The 19165-nt window shown below is 44.4% G+C and overlaps 1 protein-coding gene across 3 annotated transcripts in view; it reads right to left on the bottom strand.

The window, feature by feature from the left end:
- UACA (uveal autoantigen with coiled-coil domains and ankyrin repeats) overlaps positions 1-19165 on the bottom strand; it is a 195450-nt gene that overhangs the window by 86336 nt on the left and 89949 nt on the right. The window contains exon 1 of one of the 3 annotated variants that reach the window (XM_082252997.1): positions 13892-14219. The exons of the other annotated variants lie outside the window; for them this stretch is intronic. Within the exon in view, the coding sequence (XP_082109123.1) occupies positions 13892-13927 (36 nt within the window). The 5' untranslated portion in view covers positions 13928-14219. Of the gene's footprint in view, positions 1-13891; positions 14220-19165 lie in introns of those variants that run through there. 3 annotated transcript variants of the gene reach the window in all.

The following is a 19165-nucleotide window of genomic DNA, read 5'->3' as shown; positions in this document are numbered from 1 at the left end:
CGGGGCTTTATGGCAGAGTGGCCCGACGGAAGCCTCTCCTCAGTGTAAGACACATGAAAGCCCGCATGGAGTTTGCTAAAAAAACACCTGAAGGACTCCAAGATGGTGAGAAATAAGATTCTCTGGTCTGATGAGACCAAAATTGAACTTTTTGGCCTTAATTCTAAGCGGTATGTGTGGAGAAAACCAGGCACTGCTCATCACCTGTCCAATACAGTCCCAACAGTGAAGCATGGTGGTGGCAGCATCATGCTGTGGGGGTGTTTTTCAGCTGCAGGGACAGGACGACTGGTTGCAATCGAGGGAAAGATGAATGCGGCCAAGTACAGGGATATCCTGGACAAAAACCTTCTCCAGAGTGCTCTGGACCTCAGACTGGGCCGAAGGTTTACCTTCCAACAAGACAATGACCCTAAGCACACAGCTAAAATAACGAAGGAGTGGCTTCACAACAACTCAGTGACTGTTCTTGAATGGCCCAGCCAGAGCCCTGACTTAAACCCAATTGAGCATCTCTGGAGAGACCTAAAAATGGCTGTCCACCAATGTTTACCATCCAACCTGACAGAACTGGAGAGGATCTGCAAGGAGGAATGGCAGAGGATCCCCAAATCCAGGTGTGAAAGACTTGTTGCATCTTTCCCAAAAAGACTCCTGGCTGTATTAGATCAAAAGGGGGCTTCTACTAAATACTGAGCAAAGGGTCTGAATACTTAGGACCATGTGATATTTCAGTTTTTCTTTTTTAATAAATCTGCAACAATGTCAACAATTCTGTGTTTTTCTGTCAGTATGGGGTGCTATGTGTACATTCATGAGGAAGAAGAATGAACTTAAATGATTTTAGCAAATGGCTGCAATATAACAAAGAGTGAAAAATTGAAGGGGGTCTGAATACTTTCCGTACCCACTGTATATAATTATATATATATATATATATATATATATATATATATATATATATATACACATACATACACACATACACACACATACACACATCTAGAAAACATATCCAATAAAAAAACAAAACAAATTTCTTCATCAGTTTGGGCCACTATGTATTCTGCTACGTATTTTTGGGGGAAAAAAAACCCTCAATAGGCGTATTTTGATTAGTTTGGGCAAAAGTTATCGTGTCTACAAACTAGGGGAAAGATTTTTGGACAATATTTTTTTTTTTTTTTACTAGTAATGGCAGAGATCAGCAATTTTTAGCGGGACTGCAATATTGCGGCGGACAAATTGGACACCTGACACTTATTTGGGGACCGGTGATGCCAACACAGTACTAATGACACTGGCAGAGACGGTATTAACATCAGGGTCGATCAAAGGATTAAACGTGCTCCTAGGGCAGTGATGGCGAACCTTGGCACCCCAAATGTTTTGGAACTACATTTGCCATGATGATGATCATGCATTCTGCAGGGTAGTTGAGCATCATGGGAAATATAGTTCCAAAACGGCTGGGGGGCCAAGGTTCCCCATCACTGTCCTAGGGAGTGCTTTCTAACTGTGTGGGGGAGTTGCTTAACTGGAGGAAGACAGAGATTCGGGTTTTTGCTTAGCAGTAACACAGGATCTCCATCTTCCTCTGACAGACCGCCATTCTGCCTCTCTTGTGAACAATCTGCGGGTCCCGGCAGACATCGCATCCACCGGACCTGCTGATTGGCTCCCTCTGTGTCCAATCACAGCGGGTCATGTGCGCCACAGACACTGTGCTCAAAATCACGTACAGGTATGTATTTTCATGCAGGAGAGCTGTCCTGTCGTGGTATATCTACGTGGGGCTGTCCATTAAGTGGTTAAATAATATTTCATCCATGTCTCCATGCTTTGTTTTGTTGAGAAATCACATTAGCATTTCTAGTCGCAGCCATCTTGAGTAAGGGCAGACGATTCATGTACACTTGGCGCTGAACACTTTTTTAGCTATTGTATTATTTGGTCTGACTTATCTATGTACTGGCTGCCTCCAAGTAACTAAGCGCAGCTTCCCCCCCCCCCCCCCCCCAGACGATTCATGTAGCATTAACTTCCTGGCATCCATGCGCCCTTCGCTTAGGCACGCAGGTAGGGAAGGTGTGGTTAACGGAGATAGCCCCTCCTCCTATGAAGACTCCTGGGATGTATGACATGATTTTGGCCTAGGCCAGAAACCAGGAAGCCTTTGTATCAATTTACTAATTCTAGCAGCATAAAGATTAAAATAATTTTAGGAGAAGCATGGCCAAAACTATTTTGGCTGCATTTCTGCTATGGCTGACAGGAGTGCGCTTTGTTCTACACTCCTGTGACCCGTTTTCAACTGACAGTCACTCAGCCGGTCCAGACTATGGAGAGATCCTGACCGTCAGAATCCACCAAGATGCCAGAGGTTTTTTTTTTTTTTTTTTAATTCCTGAACATCTGTTGATTGAGAAAGGCGACTTCCGCTTTAAAAGTCACAAATGGATCTCCTTTCATTCTCTATCCTTGACTTTTATTAACAAAACTGAGTCTTTTTGGGTTTTTCTACTAATGAATCCAATCTTTCATTGAGTAAATCTTCTATTTTTTGCTGAACAGAGCGTTCTTTTGCCTTCCTTTGTTCTTTTCTTCCACACCCGCGCCCTGGAAATCTGACCCATTTCTCGCACTCCGATTATCATCAGATCTTTCATTTCTCTACAATACGTAGGTGGTAATTTTTCTCTGATGACAATGCAAACATGAAATTGTTTTGATTTAATATATATTAATTAAATCAAAGTTGTAAACCAAATACTACAAAGAACGAAAGAGCAAGCAAAGGGTGAGAAAAAACAAAAACAAAGGAGTAAGTAACAGAAAGAGCGCGCGTGAGAAAGACCAAGCGGAGAGCGAGCGATCACGAGCGAGCAAGAGAACGAGCGACCAAGAGAGAACAAGCAAGAGCGAGCGACAGAAAGAGCGAGCGACAGAAAGAGCGAGCGACAGAAAGAGCGAGCGACAGAAAGAGCGAGCGACAGAAAGAGCGAGCAAGAGAAAGAGAAAGAGCGAGCAAGAGAAAGAGCGAAGAAAAAGAGCGAGCTAGCGAGAGCGAAAGAGCAAACAAGTAAAAGAGCTAACAAGCAAAAGAGCGTTTAACGTCTGTTGATTGAGAAAGTGAACTTCCACTTTAGAAGTCACAAATGGATCTCCTTTCATTCTCTATCCTTGACCTTTATTAAACAAAACTGAGTCTTTTTGTTTTTTTACTAATGAATCCAATCTGTCATTGAGTAAGGGCTCCTTTACACACTGAGTCCGTCGGACGGATTCCGTTTTTCTCAGCAGGGAATCGATCCACCGATCCCCCGCTGAGCAGGAGGATGACAGCTGTTCTCCGCAAAGACAGCTGTCAGTTGCCCATGCATCTCTATGGGGGAAATCGGATGAGAATGGACCGTCGGTCCGTTCTCATCCGATCTGCTGGACGGATGGAAAATAGGGTTTCCATTAGTCGAGATTTGACGGATCGGATGTCAGCGGACATGTCTCCGCTTTCATCTGATTCCCCATAGAGATGCATGGGGGGACCACTCAGATCCGCCAAAAAAAGGGGCCTAAATCTTCTATTTTTTGCTGAACAGAGCGTTCTTCTGCCTTCCTTTGTTCTTTTCTTCCACACCCGCGCCCTGGAAATCTGACCCATTTCTCTCACTCAGATTATCATCAGATCTTTCATTTCTCTACAATACATAGGTGTTAATTTTTCTCTGATGACAATGCAAACATAAAATTGTTTTGATTTAATAAATATTAATTAAATCAAAGTTGGAAACCAAATACTACAAAGAACGAACGAAAGAGCAAGCAAAGGGTAAGAAAAAAAACAAAGGAGCAAGCAAGAGAAAGAGCGAGAGAGAAAGAGCGAGCGAGAGAGAAAGAGCGAGCGAGAGAGAAAGAGCGAGCGAGAGAGAAAGAGCGAGCGAAAGAGAAAGAGCGAGCGAGAGAGAAAGAGCGAGAGAGAAAGAGCAAGCGAGAGAGAAAGAGCGAGCGAGAGAGAAAGAGCGAGCGAGAGAGAAAGAGCGAGCGAAAGAGAAAGAGCGAGCGAGAGAGAAAGAGCAAGCGAGAGAGAAAGAGCGAGCGAGCGAGAAAGAGCGAGCGAGAGAGAAAGAGCGAGAGAGAGAGAGAAAGAGCGAGAGAGAAAGAGCAAGCGAGAGAGAAAGAGCGAAAAAAAAAAAAAAAAGAAGAGCGAGCGCGAAAGACCAAACAAGTGAAAGAGCGTTTAACGTCTGTTGATTGAGAAAGGTGACTTCCACTTTAGAAGTCACAAATGGATCTCCTTTTATTCTCTATCCTTGACCTTTATTAAATAAAACTGAGTCTTTTTTGTTTTTCTACTAATGAATCCAATCTTTCATTGAGTAAATCTTCTATTTTTTGCTGAACAGAGCGTTCTTCTGCCTTCCTTTGTTCTTTTCTTCCACACCCGCGCCCTGGAAATCTGACCCATTTCTCGCACTCCGATTATCATCAGATCTTTCATTTCTCTACAATACGTAGGTGGTAATTTTTTCTCTGTAGTATTTGTTTTACAACTTTTATTTAATTAATATTTATTTAATGAAAACAATTTTGTGTTTGTAGTGTTTGTATTGTCATCAAAGAAAGAGTGAAATAGCGAGAGAAAGTAAACCGGTTTGCCAGCACACCGTGGATCTTCAATTGTAGTCCAAAACTTTTATTGTATCACAACAGAAAAAGTGCAATATTTGAGTCACTCAGGACCCCTTCGTCAGGCATGTGATACTGAAGGGGGTCCTGTGTGGCCCCTGAAACATTGCACTTTTTCTGTTGTAATGTGATCGCGAGCGAAAGAGCAAACGAGGGCAAGAGCAAACGAGGGCAAGAGCAAACGAGGGCAAGAGCAAACGAGGGCAAGAGCAAACGAGGGCAAGAGCGGACAAGGGCAAGAGCGGACAAGGGCAAGAGCGGACAAGGGCAAGAGCGGACAAGGGCAAGAGCGGACAAGGGCAAGAGCGGACAAGGGCAAGAGCGGACAAGGGCAAGAGCGGACAAGGGCAACTGGCTTTCAATAGTTAAGCCAAATAAAACCAGCGACTGTAAAGCAGGATGGTAGATCAGCCCTTTGGACAACTGGTCTTCTCTGAGTGGGAGCCCCTAAGGGACGTTTATGGCCACCAGACCGATTGGAAGATCCTTGCCCTTGATTCCTCGCAGGAATTGCGGAAAAAGCCTGAGTCGAGGAGGATACTGGCTTTACCGTGGCCTTTGGATGCCTGCGGCGTCTGCCAGAGGAACCCGTGATCCCGCCACAAACCTTGGTATCCTCCTGTGGAGCCGAACCTGTTAAAGGAGCTGCATATAGGTCTTTGCAAACAGAACCGTCTTGAAAGTGGAAACCACCAGACTCAGAACCTGTATGCAAAATGGGAGAGAGAACTGTGTGACAGCAGCCGGTGACTCACAGCCTGTGGTTCCTGAAGTTTGTCTAGAGGAAGGACCCCCCTAGTCAGAATTAGAATCAGACCTAGATAAATCAATTCCCTGAACAGGGATAGGTGGGACCTTAGGTAGTTTGGACATCGCCTGAACCTTTGCAGGAATTAAATCCATACAAGGAGACTCAGGACCTAAAAAACCTGAAAAGGACAAGCTTTGTCCCCCTTTCTGGGAACCCCCAAAATAATAATTTCATGAATCCCCTTAATGCTCATGAAGGAGGTCCACCAGGCCGGAAACCAGCGAAGATGTCCCCCCACCCTAATAATGGGTGAGGGCAGACCTTCCATGCTGAAGGGGTCTTGTCTGCGGGTCCAGAGAAGATAGCTCTAGGCTTACCAGACCAAGGATGCTTGGAACCTCCCGGGGAAGATTTCAAAGATCCATTTCCCTTATTCTCCGTCCCAGAAGTACAAAATAATTTTGTATGTGCCGAGAAGGAGGGCCCCCGTTTGACAATTCCTGGCAAATAATGAGAAACCCAGGCTATATTATGCATCCAGAAAATTAGTTTGTTCCTTCGCACAATGTAAAGCTGACCATAGATGGATGAAAATTTAGACCAGCCAAATTTCAATCCATGTGTGGCCATCCCAGTTTGGCAGAAGTAGATCAACTTCTGTTAAATGGGAATGTTGGAAAACTTATGTCATTGTGTAAAAAAAAAAAAAAAAAAAAAGTCCCCGTACCTTTCCAAAAAAAAAAAAAAAAAATGCATTGCAGAAAACAGCATTAATGGAATCTACGTGAATGGGACCTATAGGAAAAAAAGGTAAAAAGATTGTAGTGCGTTTCTGTGGACCTGCAACAAACACGATAAGATCTTCCTGCACAAGCAAGGATGGTGGTCAGAAAACTGCCATCGGATATCTATGGCAAGAACTGAGCTCCCATCTGCCGTGACTTTGCTCCCTAAAATAAATAAATGCATTCTTTCCAAATTTCGCGATATTCTCCATATACATAAGTGATGAGCAGATTTGCAAAGTTCTTCTCACCAGCGGACCAGATGAAATGTTGCTGTAATGATTAATGTATGACAAAAACCTTCTCCATCCCATGACAGGAAACAAATACATGGTTGTGCAACGTCCCAGCTGTTCCATTTTAAATGTCGAACGCACATTTTAAGAATCCCGGAGAAAGAAAGGACCCTTTTGTGATCTTTTCTTCAGAAGTTATGATTTATAGAACCCCCCCGATTATAGGGAATCTAAATGTGCACAACAGAAGATGCTCAGCATGGACAGGCAGTGCCTGCAGAGGATGCCCAGAGCGCAAGTATTTATAATCTACATCACAGGTGTCAGACACAAGGCCCGCGGGCCGAATGCGGCCCCCCAGGCCATTCCATGTGGCCCTTGCACTTCTCCTGCAGCTGCGGCACCCCCCTTGTCTCTGCCCCCACCTTGACTCAGTAGTCAGCAGTAGAGAGGACAGAACTCCTTTGCCAGATCCTGCACTCCTCTGTGCAGCTGCAGAAAGGCTCGTCTTTGACCCCCCCCCCCTCCCCTTCGCAGCAATCTGCAGCAGAGAGGAGGGCAGAACTCCTCCTACAGATCCTGCACCTCTCTGTGCAGCCGCATCACCGCCTTGCCTCTGCCCCCCCCCTGGTCTCAGCATTCAGCAGACTCTGTAAGCCGACTCCAGCCCTCCACTGGTTCTCCTCTAGACCCTGCACTTCTTTCCAGATCCACCTTCTTCTTCTTCCTGGCAGCAGCATAAGGTAAGGGGGTACATTGTGATGTAAGGAAGGGAGGGTGACTCTTGACATCTGATGGTGGGGGGGCTCTTGACATATCATGTAAGGGTGCAAGGGGGGCGTGGGATGCTCTGGACATCTAATCTTACAGATATAACCGGCCTTTTGAGGGCAACCATAATGCTGATGCGGCCCGTGATGAAACTGAGTTTGACACCCCTGCTATACATGAATCTTATCACAAATATGGAAAGAATGGAGTTAGCGTTCTGCTTATAGCACTGGGCAATGGGCTCAAAAATAAAAATAAAACTGCATCGAGTATTTTGTATGTTCCCTTTGTGTGTAACTTTCCTGTACAAACCTACTGCTGGTGGTTAGCTGGGTCTGCTGCACGGTCCTCTGTGACCAAGACCCCAGTGGGCACGGCGAAACGCGTCCATGGCATGGCCGAAGCAGCGGCGGAGGCCAACACCGAAACTTCAGGCTGGTTTGAGCGGCATTTTTCTGCCTATTGAATCTACACTACTGAATTGGTGCATCGACGCTCGTTCCCACTTTCTGGGCACCGGCAGGGAGATCTCACATCCTTGGCTTTGAGCGGCGCTACAAGCATCCCAGGACCACAATCACGCCATCCAGTGATGCATACATGCGGTGTTTGGGCATTACAGCCCACAATTTTGCTGCTAATATATATATATATATATATATATATATATATATATATATATATATATATATATATATATATATACACATATATATATATATATATATATATATATATATATATATATATATATATATATATATATATATATATATATATACACACATATACATACATACATATACACACACACACACACACACATACATATATACACATACATATATACACAAACTATATAACCAAAAGTATTGGGACGCCTACCTTTACACACACACACACACATGAACTTTAATGGCATCCTACTCATAGTCCGTAGCTCCAATATTGAGCTGGCCCACATTATATATATATATATATATATATATATATATATATATATATATATATATATATATATATATATATATATATATATATATATATATATATATATATATATATATATATATATATACATATATATATATATATATACATATACATATATATATATATATATATATACACATATACATATACACGCGCACACACACACACACAGTATCTGACAAAAGTGAGTAAACCCCCTCCCCTCACATATTATATATATATATATATATATATATATATATATATATATATATATACACACATACATATATACACACATACATATATACACACATACACATATATATATATATATATATATATATATATATACACATACACACACAGCTTAAACTCTTCTGGGAAGGCTGTCCACAAGGTTTAGGAGTGTCTATGGGAATGTTTGACCATTCTTCCAGAAGAGCATTTGTGAGGTCAGGCACTGATGTGAATGAGAAGGCCTGGCTCACAGTTTCCACTCTAATTCATCTCAAAGGTGTTCTATCAGGTTGAGGTCAGGACTCTGTGCAGGCCAGTCAAGTTCCTCTATCCCAAACTCGCTCATCCATGTCTTTATGGACCTTGCTTTGTGCTTAATCCCTCCTCCACATCATTTGGTAAGCGGGGGGGGGGGGGGATTATGGTGTGGGGTTGTTTTTCAGGGTTTGGGCTTGGCCCATTAGTTCCAGTGAAGGGAACTCTTAAGGCATCAGCATACCAATATATTTTGGACAATTTCCTGCTCCCAACTTTGTGGGAACAGTTTGGGGATGGCCCCTTCCTGTTCCAACATGACTGCACACCAGTGCACAAAGCAAGGTCCATAAAGACATGGATGAGCGAGTTTGGGGTGGAAAAGGTGTACAGCGGGGGTATTATTGAATTTTCTGAAACGGTGTGTAGAAATAAGCAGAGTGCAATCTGTTATAGTCCATACATGTGAAATATAGCCTGGGGGAGATACTGTAAAATAGACATGAGGGGGCTAAAAACGGCCTGAGACCAGTTCTATTTTTAAAGACCGCTTGGCTGCATTCCAGTTGAGACAAAGTTTGTCTCAGACACTTTAACTCCCCCCTAAGATGCTGGCCAGGACTGAGACTCCGCATGCAGATACAGCAAAGTCTGATACTGTCAACGCACAACCTGAACACAACAAAACAAACAAAGGGAATGAAATATTTAGAATCTATGTAGCAGAGGTGCATCGGGTCCTACAATCTGAACCGGTAAGAGATTACAGATATGGTATTGGGGGTTCACACCGGTGGCAAAACTACCAGGGTCGCACTTGTGGCCAGGCCCTGGCGTTCCGCCACAGTGGGAGGGGGGCGGGACACGCAACCTTTGCGTGGCCCTGGTAGGTTTGGCCCTGGTGTGATCCGACATCTGAAAGAGTCCCACTGAGGGACCATAATAAAGGACATAATAAGCGCATAGGTGAGCTTTACTGAATATTCTGAAATGGGGTGCAGAAATGTAACCTAAGAAACAGATGTACCAAGTGCAATCTTTTTAAAGCATACATGTGAACTATAGCAGGGGCAGGTACTGTGAAATAGACAGAGGGTGGGGGTGGGGATGGGTATAAAGTGCCTTACACAAGTTCTTTGGTTGCACTCCAGTTGAGACTTATGGCACTTTTCCACTGCAAGTACCGGCTCGGCTCTACTCGGCCCGGTTTGCTTTTCCACTGCTGGTACCGCATGGTACGGTGTTGGAACGGTTCGGTACGGTACGGTATAGGTTTGCTTTTCCACTAAAGTAGTACTAAAGTTAAGTGGGTGGGATAACAACAGGGTGGGTGGGATTCTCTGACCAGTGGCTAGTAGTGACTGCATGCAAAGGATTGTGGGATATGGTACCGGGTATGGAACCTCTTGGAACCACAATCGAGGTAGGACTGTTTTTGAGAGCCGTACCATTCGGTTCCATGCAGTGGAAAAGCGCCGCCGTACCGTACCGAACCGTTCCTACACCGTACCACGCGGTACCAGCAGTGGAAAAGCACAAAAGCGAGCCAAACCGTTCGGTTCCATGCAGTGGAAAAGCGCCATAAGGGGGCGATTTACTAAAACCAGAGAGCGCAAAATCCTGGTGCAGCTCTCCATAGAAGCCAATCAGCTTTCAGGTTTTATTGTCAAAGCTTAATTGAACAAGTTGAAGTTAGAAGCTGATTGGCTACCATACACAGCTGCACCAGGTTTTGCACTCTCCGGTGTTAGTAAATCAACCCCTAAGTCTGTCTCAGACACTTTAATAATTCCAGGTCCAAGACACAGCATGCAGATACAGCAAAGTTTGATACTGCAAACTGAACACAAGGCTATCAAATATTTTAAGCGGAGCTCCACCCATATGTGCAAGTTTTTTTATTCACATGCCCACCCGCAGTGCAGTCCTAAATGGATATATATTTTTTTTTTTTTATGTCTAAATACCTTTATTTTAAATGTGTTGGAGGCACTTCCGGTCCCGGACACCCAGGCAATATCATCAGGCGATTCTCTTGGACTCCTGGGATATCGGCGTCATCGATCCCAAAAGTCCAAGGGAATCGCCTGATTTTCTTTTGATTGACAGGTTGCCATAACAGCGGTATGGGAACTTCCGCCGCCATCGTTATGGCAACCTGAAATCAGCAAACTGCGCAGGCGCGAGATCGGAAGGTAAAAACAAGGTATAAAAAAAACTGGCGCAAAAAAAAAAAAAGGAGGAGAAAAATGGAGACCGAACAGGTTCCACACTAGGGACCTGAATGGCAAGGAAAAAATATATAGGACACAGAAGATAAACAGTCCATAAACCGGTAGTCCATATGATCAGGTACATATGTGATCCATATGAAAAATCCAAAAATGCACTCTGTAGGCTGCACTGACGACAAGTAGAAGAAACTTGGAAGCAACTGTAGGGAGAACACAGGCGCCACTCTAAGTGCAGTATAAGGATTTATTAGTATAAAATCAGATGTAAGGGTACTCACAAAAGAATATATAGCTAGGCATAGGAATGTCCATATATGTAGAAAGGGTTCATTATTCCAATGCAATGGTCAGGATGGCTCGAGTGGTCACGATCCTCAGAATGTTTACTGGTGGTTACCGGTACTTCCTGGTGACTGGGGCTCTTCCCGCCGTCACTTCTGGGTATGACGTAATGGCGCAGGCGGCGACACGTTCTCGGAGCATGCGCTCCTTCCGCAGGCCGATGGCATCACCGCCAGGTGTGACGTCAGGATCCCAGAATGCACGAGTGCCAGCGTTCCACCAGCTGACGGGGAGCCCGCGGACACCACTGAGGCCACCCCTGCGCATACGGAGGAACCCCCCTGCCGCTCTCATCGGGACCCACTGCCTACACCACCAGGACCCGCTCCAGTGATGCCCCTGATGATCAACATTTCTTGATTAACTGCCTCTCATTCACTGAGAAAATGTGAGTGTGTTACTGCTGTACTTACCTCAATAAAATGTCTTGCTGCACTTAGAAGGCGCTGCGCTTTCTTCCCTCTTGTCTCCCCCCAGAGATCACTTCTGTCTCTTCCGCCGGCAGTCGCTACAGTGGACAGCTACCCCCTGAACTTTGGGGGCCCCCACACCCTTGGTTGTTTCCTTTCCCTCCCTCCCCCCCCCCGGGGCCCCAGGATTAGCCCTAACCGAGACCTCTTCTTGCGCCAATTTACCACTCAACTGATGGACATTCCTATGCCTATCTATATATTCTTTTGTGAGTACCCTTACATCTGATTATATACTAATAAATCCTAATACTGCACTTAGAGTGGCGCCTGTGTTCTCCCTACACGCGAGATCGGGAGGTGCATGCTGGGTAGCCAGCTGCACCTAATCCCGGAAATAGACACAAGTGGGCTTCAGATGCCCAGAACAGGTAGTTTTTTTTACAGATTTAAAAAAAAAAAAAAAAAAGTTACATTTGCAACAGTATCCAACAGAGTGGATTTGATTTAAATCATAATTTTTTAGAGCAACTTTCATCTCTGTCCCGCAGTTGACTCACCGACAGTCCCATTCAGCTGGTGATACGGCAGTGACACAACAAGGTGAGGGACGTTGCGGCAGCGGGTGAGTGGATGCCCGCTAACAGGCGCTGCCATGATGGATCTGAAATGACAGGTGCTCTTTAACTGGAAGGACTTATTCTTGCTGGTATTTAGGATCTTTAATATTTCCAATATTTGGTCTGTGGGATGCACAGAGCGCGACTTAGTTCTGCCCCCTTCTCACTGGCTGTTATTGACGGTAGTGGGATCAAATGGCACCTGCTGCTGTGTTTCATGCACATCGCTGAATCAGCATCGGGCTCAGGTAAGTATTTGGGGGGGGGAGAAGCTGCATCCTGAAGTTTTTTTTTTACCTTCATGCATAGAATGCATGAAGGCAAAAGATCTAAAAACCTTTAAAACCACTTTAATTTCAATTTTGTCCGTTCCAAACAATGCACCTCAAGTCGCTGCGACTTTTTAAAAAAGGTTCCTGCACTACTTTGATGCGATGTCTATGCAACCCGACCCCCCATACACTCCAACATTGCATGAAAGTTGCAAGTCGCACTGGAAATCTCAAGACACAGGGGGTCGCAGCAGTGTGAACCAAACCTTAGAGCAGCCTATTCGTTTCCATAGGCTGTGCCCTAAGTGCAGAATCCACAAAAATGGTGCAGCAACAATTTCTAAAAATTAAGACGCATCAAACCGCATGGAACCATGCCTTTTGGTGGGCACAAATGTGCGCATTTGATGGACGCAGGAGGGTGCTGGCCAGAACTAACAAGTCTGCAAAAGGCAGCATCAAACCGCATAGAACCATGCCTTTCGGTGGGCGCAAACACGTGCGCATTTGATGGACGCGGGGGGGGGGGGGGGTGCAGGAAGAACTAACAAGTCTGCAAAAGGCAGCATCAAACCGCATAGAACCATGCATTTTGGGCGCAAACGTGCATTTGATGGACGCAGGGGGGTGCCGGCCAGAACTAACAAGTTTGCAAAGGGCAGCATCAAACCCCATAGAACCATGCCTTTCGGTGGGCGCAAACATGTGCGCATTTGATGGATGCAGGGGGGGTGCAGGAAGAACTAACAAGTCTGCAAAAGGCAGCATCAAACCGCATAGAACCATGCGTTTTGGTGGGCGCAAACGTGTGCATTTGATGGACGCGGTGGGGGGGGGGGGGGGAACTAACAAGTTTGCAAAAAGCAGTAGGCTCCATTGCGGCACGGGAAACCACGAGATTTTTGCACATATTTCTGCACCGCACTTGTTGCGAACAAGCCGAGAGACTCAGCATGCATTCACAGCAAAGTTAGATAATGTAATCGGCATACAATGAATGCAAATAAATAGGCAATGGATACCGAATAATAATAAAAAAACACAAAAAATAAATAAAAAAACAAAACAAAAAAAATAAATAAAAAAATCAACAAAAAAACAAAAACAAAACAATAAAAAATAAATAAAAACAAAACAATAAAAAATAAAAACAAAACAAAAAAAAATAAAAAAATGAAAAAAAAAAAAAAGAAAATAAAAAAAAGCACTTAAAAGAAGGATTACATAGACCTAGCACTGAATTTCTGGAATCACAAAAACACAACCATCAATGTAGTAAGAGGAGAATAGTAACAGACCCGCTCACACAGGACTCACTTTGTGTTTAGAAGAACAGGTGAACCAGGGTGTCATCCTGGCCCCGTCCTGGGTTCCGGTCACAGACACCTTGCGATTGGGAGTCCCCCCCACACTAGAATACAAGAGTCTCAGGATATGCCAGCTGCCATCTACCCTGAAGAGTGGTGCCCCATTGCCTGCCCCAGGACAGGGCAGTACCGGCAGTCATCTTCAGGTCATCGCCGCCTCCACCATCTGCTGCTGCTGCTTCTTCTTCTATGATGCCAAATTCCCTCTCCTACCTCTTCTCTGCTCTTCACACAACTGGTGACTTCTTCCAAAATGCTCTCCTTGTAAACACAGCGGCGTCCCTGGCTCTGGCCCAGGGGGAGGGCTGCTGCTGCTGCTCTATTTTTTGCTCCAGGAGGAGGTTAAACAGCTGAGATAGTGAGGAGGATCTGCACACACATGCCCTGCATTCCCATGCACTGAGCTATCCGGCCGGCCTCATAACTCAGGGCAGGGAGCAATAGAATAACAATGACACCGGGCCTCCCAATTCTCCTGTCACTGGAGGCTCCACTATTTCCTCCTCTAATATCTGATTAGGGGGGGGAAGAAAAATTGTACTTCTTGGAAAAAAAGAAAGATAAGGGGGCTATTTTTTTTTTTTTTTTTTTTTAGGATGGAAACCCCCACAGAGCCGTACTGAATAATCTTCATATGACTTTCAAAAAAATACATGTATACGGATATACAGTGCAATCGGAAATTATTTACAGCGCTTCAATTTTAACACATTTTATGTTACAGCTTTATTCCAAAATGGATTAAATTAATTATTTTCCTAAAATTCTACAAACAATCCCCCATAACGACAACATGACAGACGTTTGTTTGAAATCTTTGCAAATGTATTAAAAAAAAAAAAAAAAAAAATCCCATGTACATAAGTATTCACACCCTTTGCTCAATACTTTGGTGAAGCTCCTTTGGCACCAATTACAGCCTCAAGTCTTTTGAGTATGATGCTACAAGCCTGGCACACCTATTTTTGGGCAGTTTCTCCCATTCTTCTTTGCAGGACCTCTCAAGCTCCATCAGGTTGGATGGGGAACGTCGGTGCACAGCCATTTTCAGATCTCTCCAGAGATGTTCAATCGGGTTCAAGTCTGGGCTCTGGCTGGGCCACTCAAGGACATTCACAGAGTTGTCCCATAGCCACTCCTTTGTTATCTTGGCTGTGTGCTTAGGGTCGTTGTCCTGTTGGAACATGAACCTTTGCCTCAGAACAATCTGGAGAAGGTTTTCACCAAGGATGTCTCTGTACGTAGCTGCATTCATCTTTCCCTCAATCCTGACTAGTCTCCCAGTTCCTGCCACTGAAAATCATCCCCACAGTATGATGCGGCCACCACCATGCTTCACTGTAGGGATGGTATTGGCCAGGTGATGAGCGGTGCCTGGTTTCCTCCAGACATGAGGCTTACCATTCAGGCCAAAGAGTTCAATCTTCGTTTCATCAGAGCAGAGAATTTTGTTTCTCATAGTCAGAGTCCTTCAGGTGCCTTTTGGAAAACTCCAGGCGGGCAGTCATATGCCTTTTACTAAGGAGAGGCTACCGTCTGGCCACTCTACAACACAGGCCTAACTGTGGAGTGTTGCAAAGATGGTGGTTCTTCTGGAAGGTTCTCCTCTCTACCATACAGGCCTAATTGTGGAGTGTTGCAAAGACAGTGGTTCTTCTGGAAGGTTCTCCTCTCTCCACACTGGAGCTCTCTCAGAGTGACCATCGGGTTCTTGGTCACCTCCCTGACTAAAGCCCTTCTCCCAATCGCTAAGTTTGGGCAGGCGGCCCACTCTAGGAAGAGTCCTGTTGGTTCCAAACTTCTTCCATTTTCGGATGATGGAGACCACTCTGCTCATTGGGACTTTCAATACTGCAGAAATTTCTGTACCCTTTCCCAAATCTGTGTCTCCATACAATCCTGTCTCAGAGGTCTACAGACAATTCCTTGGACTTCATGACTCGGTTTGTGCTCCGACATGCACTGGTAACTGTGAAACGTTATATAGACAGGTGTGTGCCTTTCCAAATCATGTCCAATCAACTGCATTTACCACAGGTGGAGTCCAATCAAGTTGAAGAAAGATCTCAAGAATGATCAGTGGAAGCAGGATGCACCTGGAGTTCACTTTTGAGTGTCATGGCCAAGACTGATATTTATGTACATGGGAATTTTTTCGTTTTTTATTTTTAATAAGTTTGCAAAGATTTCAAAACAAACTTCTCTCAAGTTGTCATTATGGGGGATTGTTTGTAGAATTGTGAGGAAAATAATGAATTGAATCCATTATGGAATAAGGCTGTAACATAACAAAATGTGGAAAAAGTGAAGGGCTGTGAATACTTTCCGGATGCGCTGTAATTCTGATAAATCGGTTCAGATTTCAAATCTTATACAGGGGAGGCAATGAAAAAAAAAAAAAAGATGAATAGTTTGAAACTTGCATCAATGGGTCTATTTGTGGAGTTGTTATAACATGACATGCTTGCTCCTCCATATTATCATCACTATTTCTCAGAAAGATTCGTTTTCAATATCCTCTCCATCTTTACAGAGTACAGACAGCATTCTTGCTGAACAAACCTTGAGATATAACAATTCAGCCACACAATACCAATATAACCAAAATTGTATTGCGCTATCCCAAATAAAGTGCAAATGAATAAATAAAATAAAAGGTATCAGAAATTCATCAAATGAGATAACAAAACAGTTAAAGCGGAGTTCCGGGCACGAAAACGTTTTTTCAATAAACATACCCCCGGCACAGTCAGGGTTAGTACATTCCACAATGGATAGCCTCTGATCTGTCCCGGGTTGCACTTACCTGCAAGAAGAAATACTCACTTATAAAATTTCTTCTCCAGCGTTGCCATCTCTGTTGTGGGCAGCTGAAGCTGGCGCAATCCTCTTCTGCGTCCTCTTCCGCGTCTTCTTCTCCCAGAATGCGCCTGCACCGGCCCCTCTCGTCACTTCCGGTGCGGCGCCGCATTCCTCCACAGCTTCTGGGCATGCCCAGAAGCTGTTTAGCAGGGAATGCGGCGTCGCCCCGGAAGTGACGAGCGGGGCCGGTGCCGTCGCACTGATTCCTGGGAGCGATGACGTTCAGCTCCCAGGAATCATCGCAAGACAGGAAGTGACGGCGGAGCCGCGGCACCGAGGGAGGAAGTGGAGAATAGGTGAGTATTTTCTATCTACAATTACAAGGTGAGTGAAAAAAAAATATATACCTAACTATCCAATCCCTTTTCAGGTGAAGAAGAGCCAGCGGATGGGCACAAAATCGATTAGGTTGATTTTGTGCCCGGAACTCCGCTTTAAGTGTTAAAAACATAAATCAATAATTCTGTGCAAACAATAATAAAAAAGTCCAAAGAAAATCCCTACTAAAAAACAAAAAAGTGCTTAGTGCAAAAAGTTTAAAAGCAAAATCATATAAAATCGCCAGATTCCAGTGTCAGTAAACAAAACTCTTCACCCCGATGCACACCCCCACCGACAAGCCCGTTACCAGCAGAGACCTCAAGGATGGAAGCCTGGCAGGGCTTTTAGGGAGCTGTCAGAGCTATATATATATATATATATATATATATATATATATATATATATATATATATATATATATATATATATATATATATACATATATATACACACACACACACACACACACACACGCACACTTATTTATAGTAATTTATTATAATTCAGCCGTATACAGAGGAGAGAGACGCCGTATACAGGAGAGAGACGCCGTATACACAGGAGAGAGACGCCGTATACACAGGAGAGAGACGCCGTATACACAGGAGAGAGACGCCGTATACACAGGAGAGAGACGCCGTATACACAGGAGAGAGACGCCGTATACACAGGAGAGAGACGCCGTATACACAGGAGAGAGACGCCGTATACACAGGAGAGAGACGCCGTATACACAGGAGAGAGACGCCGTATACACAGGAGAGAGACGCCGTATACAGAGCCGTATACAGAGCCGTATACAGAGCCGTATTAGGCCGGCTCTGGCTTGCATATGAGCACAGAAGAAGCTTTTCTACAGGGGTTACAAGAAACAAATCCAAGGATCTGGTGACAAAGTATGAAGGACGGGGGAAGATGAGCCGTGAATACCAAGTGTATAACGTACATGAATATTAATGTCACCCCTACCCCATTTTCTGACCAACTTCACCTGAAAAAAAATCCCCCCCATTCAGTAAAGCGTGAGAAAAGTGAAAAGCTGGGACTGAAGTCTGGCTGGGGGGGATCAGGCTCCTCACTGAATGGACATTGTACTGGAGGGGAAGCAAACAAAGTGAAGAGAGGAGGGATGTGGAGGGCGCTCAGCGCCAGCCAACCATCCCCAGAAACCTCTGCAGTGAAAACAATGGCTCATTACATGGTCTGATATCAAATCAGAGAGCCAGGAAACAGAAGCAGAGCATTTCCCATGGCCACAGAGCAAGGCAACCCCCCCACACAATTACCCAGTGTGAAGGAGCCCATTATGGGATGGGGGTATTATGAATGCTTCTGTTATTTCCCATCCCCCCCCCCCCCGAACCCCTTTCGGCAGAAATCAGACTAAATGAATATAGGAACTGCAACATAAAAGTTAAAGAAAACTATTATATACACCAATTAATTACACGTCTTATAACTATATTCTATTCCCTTCTAGATTGTAAGCTCTAAGGAGCAGGGCCCTCTGATTCCTCCTGTAATGAATTGTATTGTAACTGTATTGTCTTCCCTCACATTGTAAAGCGCTGCGCAAACTGTTGGCGCTATATAAATCCTGTATAATAACAAAAAATTGCAACATATAATCAAAATAGCAACTGCAGAGTCTGTGCATTTAAAGAGTAACTTTACTTTTGTCGAGTAAAAAAAAACAAAAAACATTCCCCTCTGGGTGATCTGTGTACATTGCAGGGATTATAACAAACTTAGTTGCAGATTCCTATCTTTTGTTATTCTGAAGAAATCATTGTTTGTTCCTCTGTGCTGAGTGGGTCTAATGGGAGTGGTTTCATAATTATCTATCAGCTGTGGCAGCTGCACAGCACTAATGAGGAAATCTGCTGGGCCTGCATCCCTTTAGATGTGTTCCTATTGGGAGGATCTCACCATAAATGACATTATAGTTGCAGAGGATGCCAGAAATCTGACTTGTATCTTAGTGCAGACTTCTGGGAAAATTGGTGAGCCAATCACACAAGCAGGAAATTATGTTTCTGGG

The sequence above is a fragment of the Pelophylax lessonae genome (genome assembly GCF_965119305.1).
Source record: "Pelophylax lessonae genome assembly, chromosome: 4".
Classification (NCBI taxonomy): domain Eukaryota; kingdom Metazoa; phylum Chordata; class Amphibia; order Anura; family Ranidae; genus Pelophylax; species Pelophylax lessonae.
The sequence above is the reverse complement of the archived record's forward strand: the minus strand, read 5'-3'. Positions and strand labels throughout refer to the sequence as shown.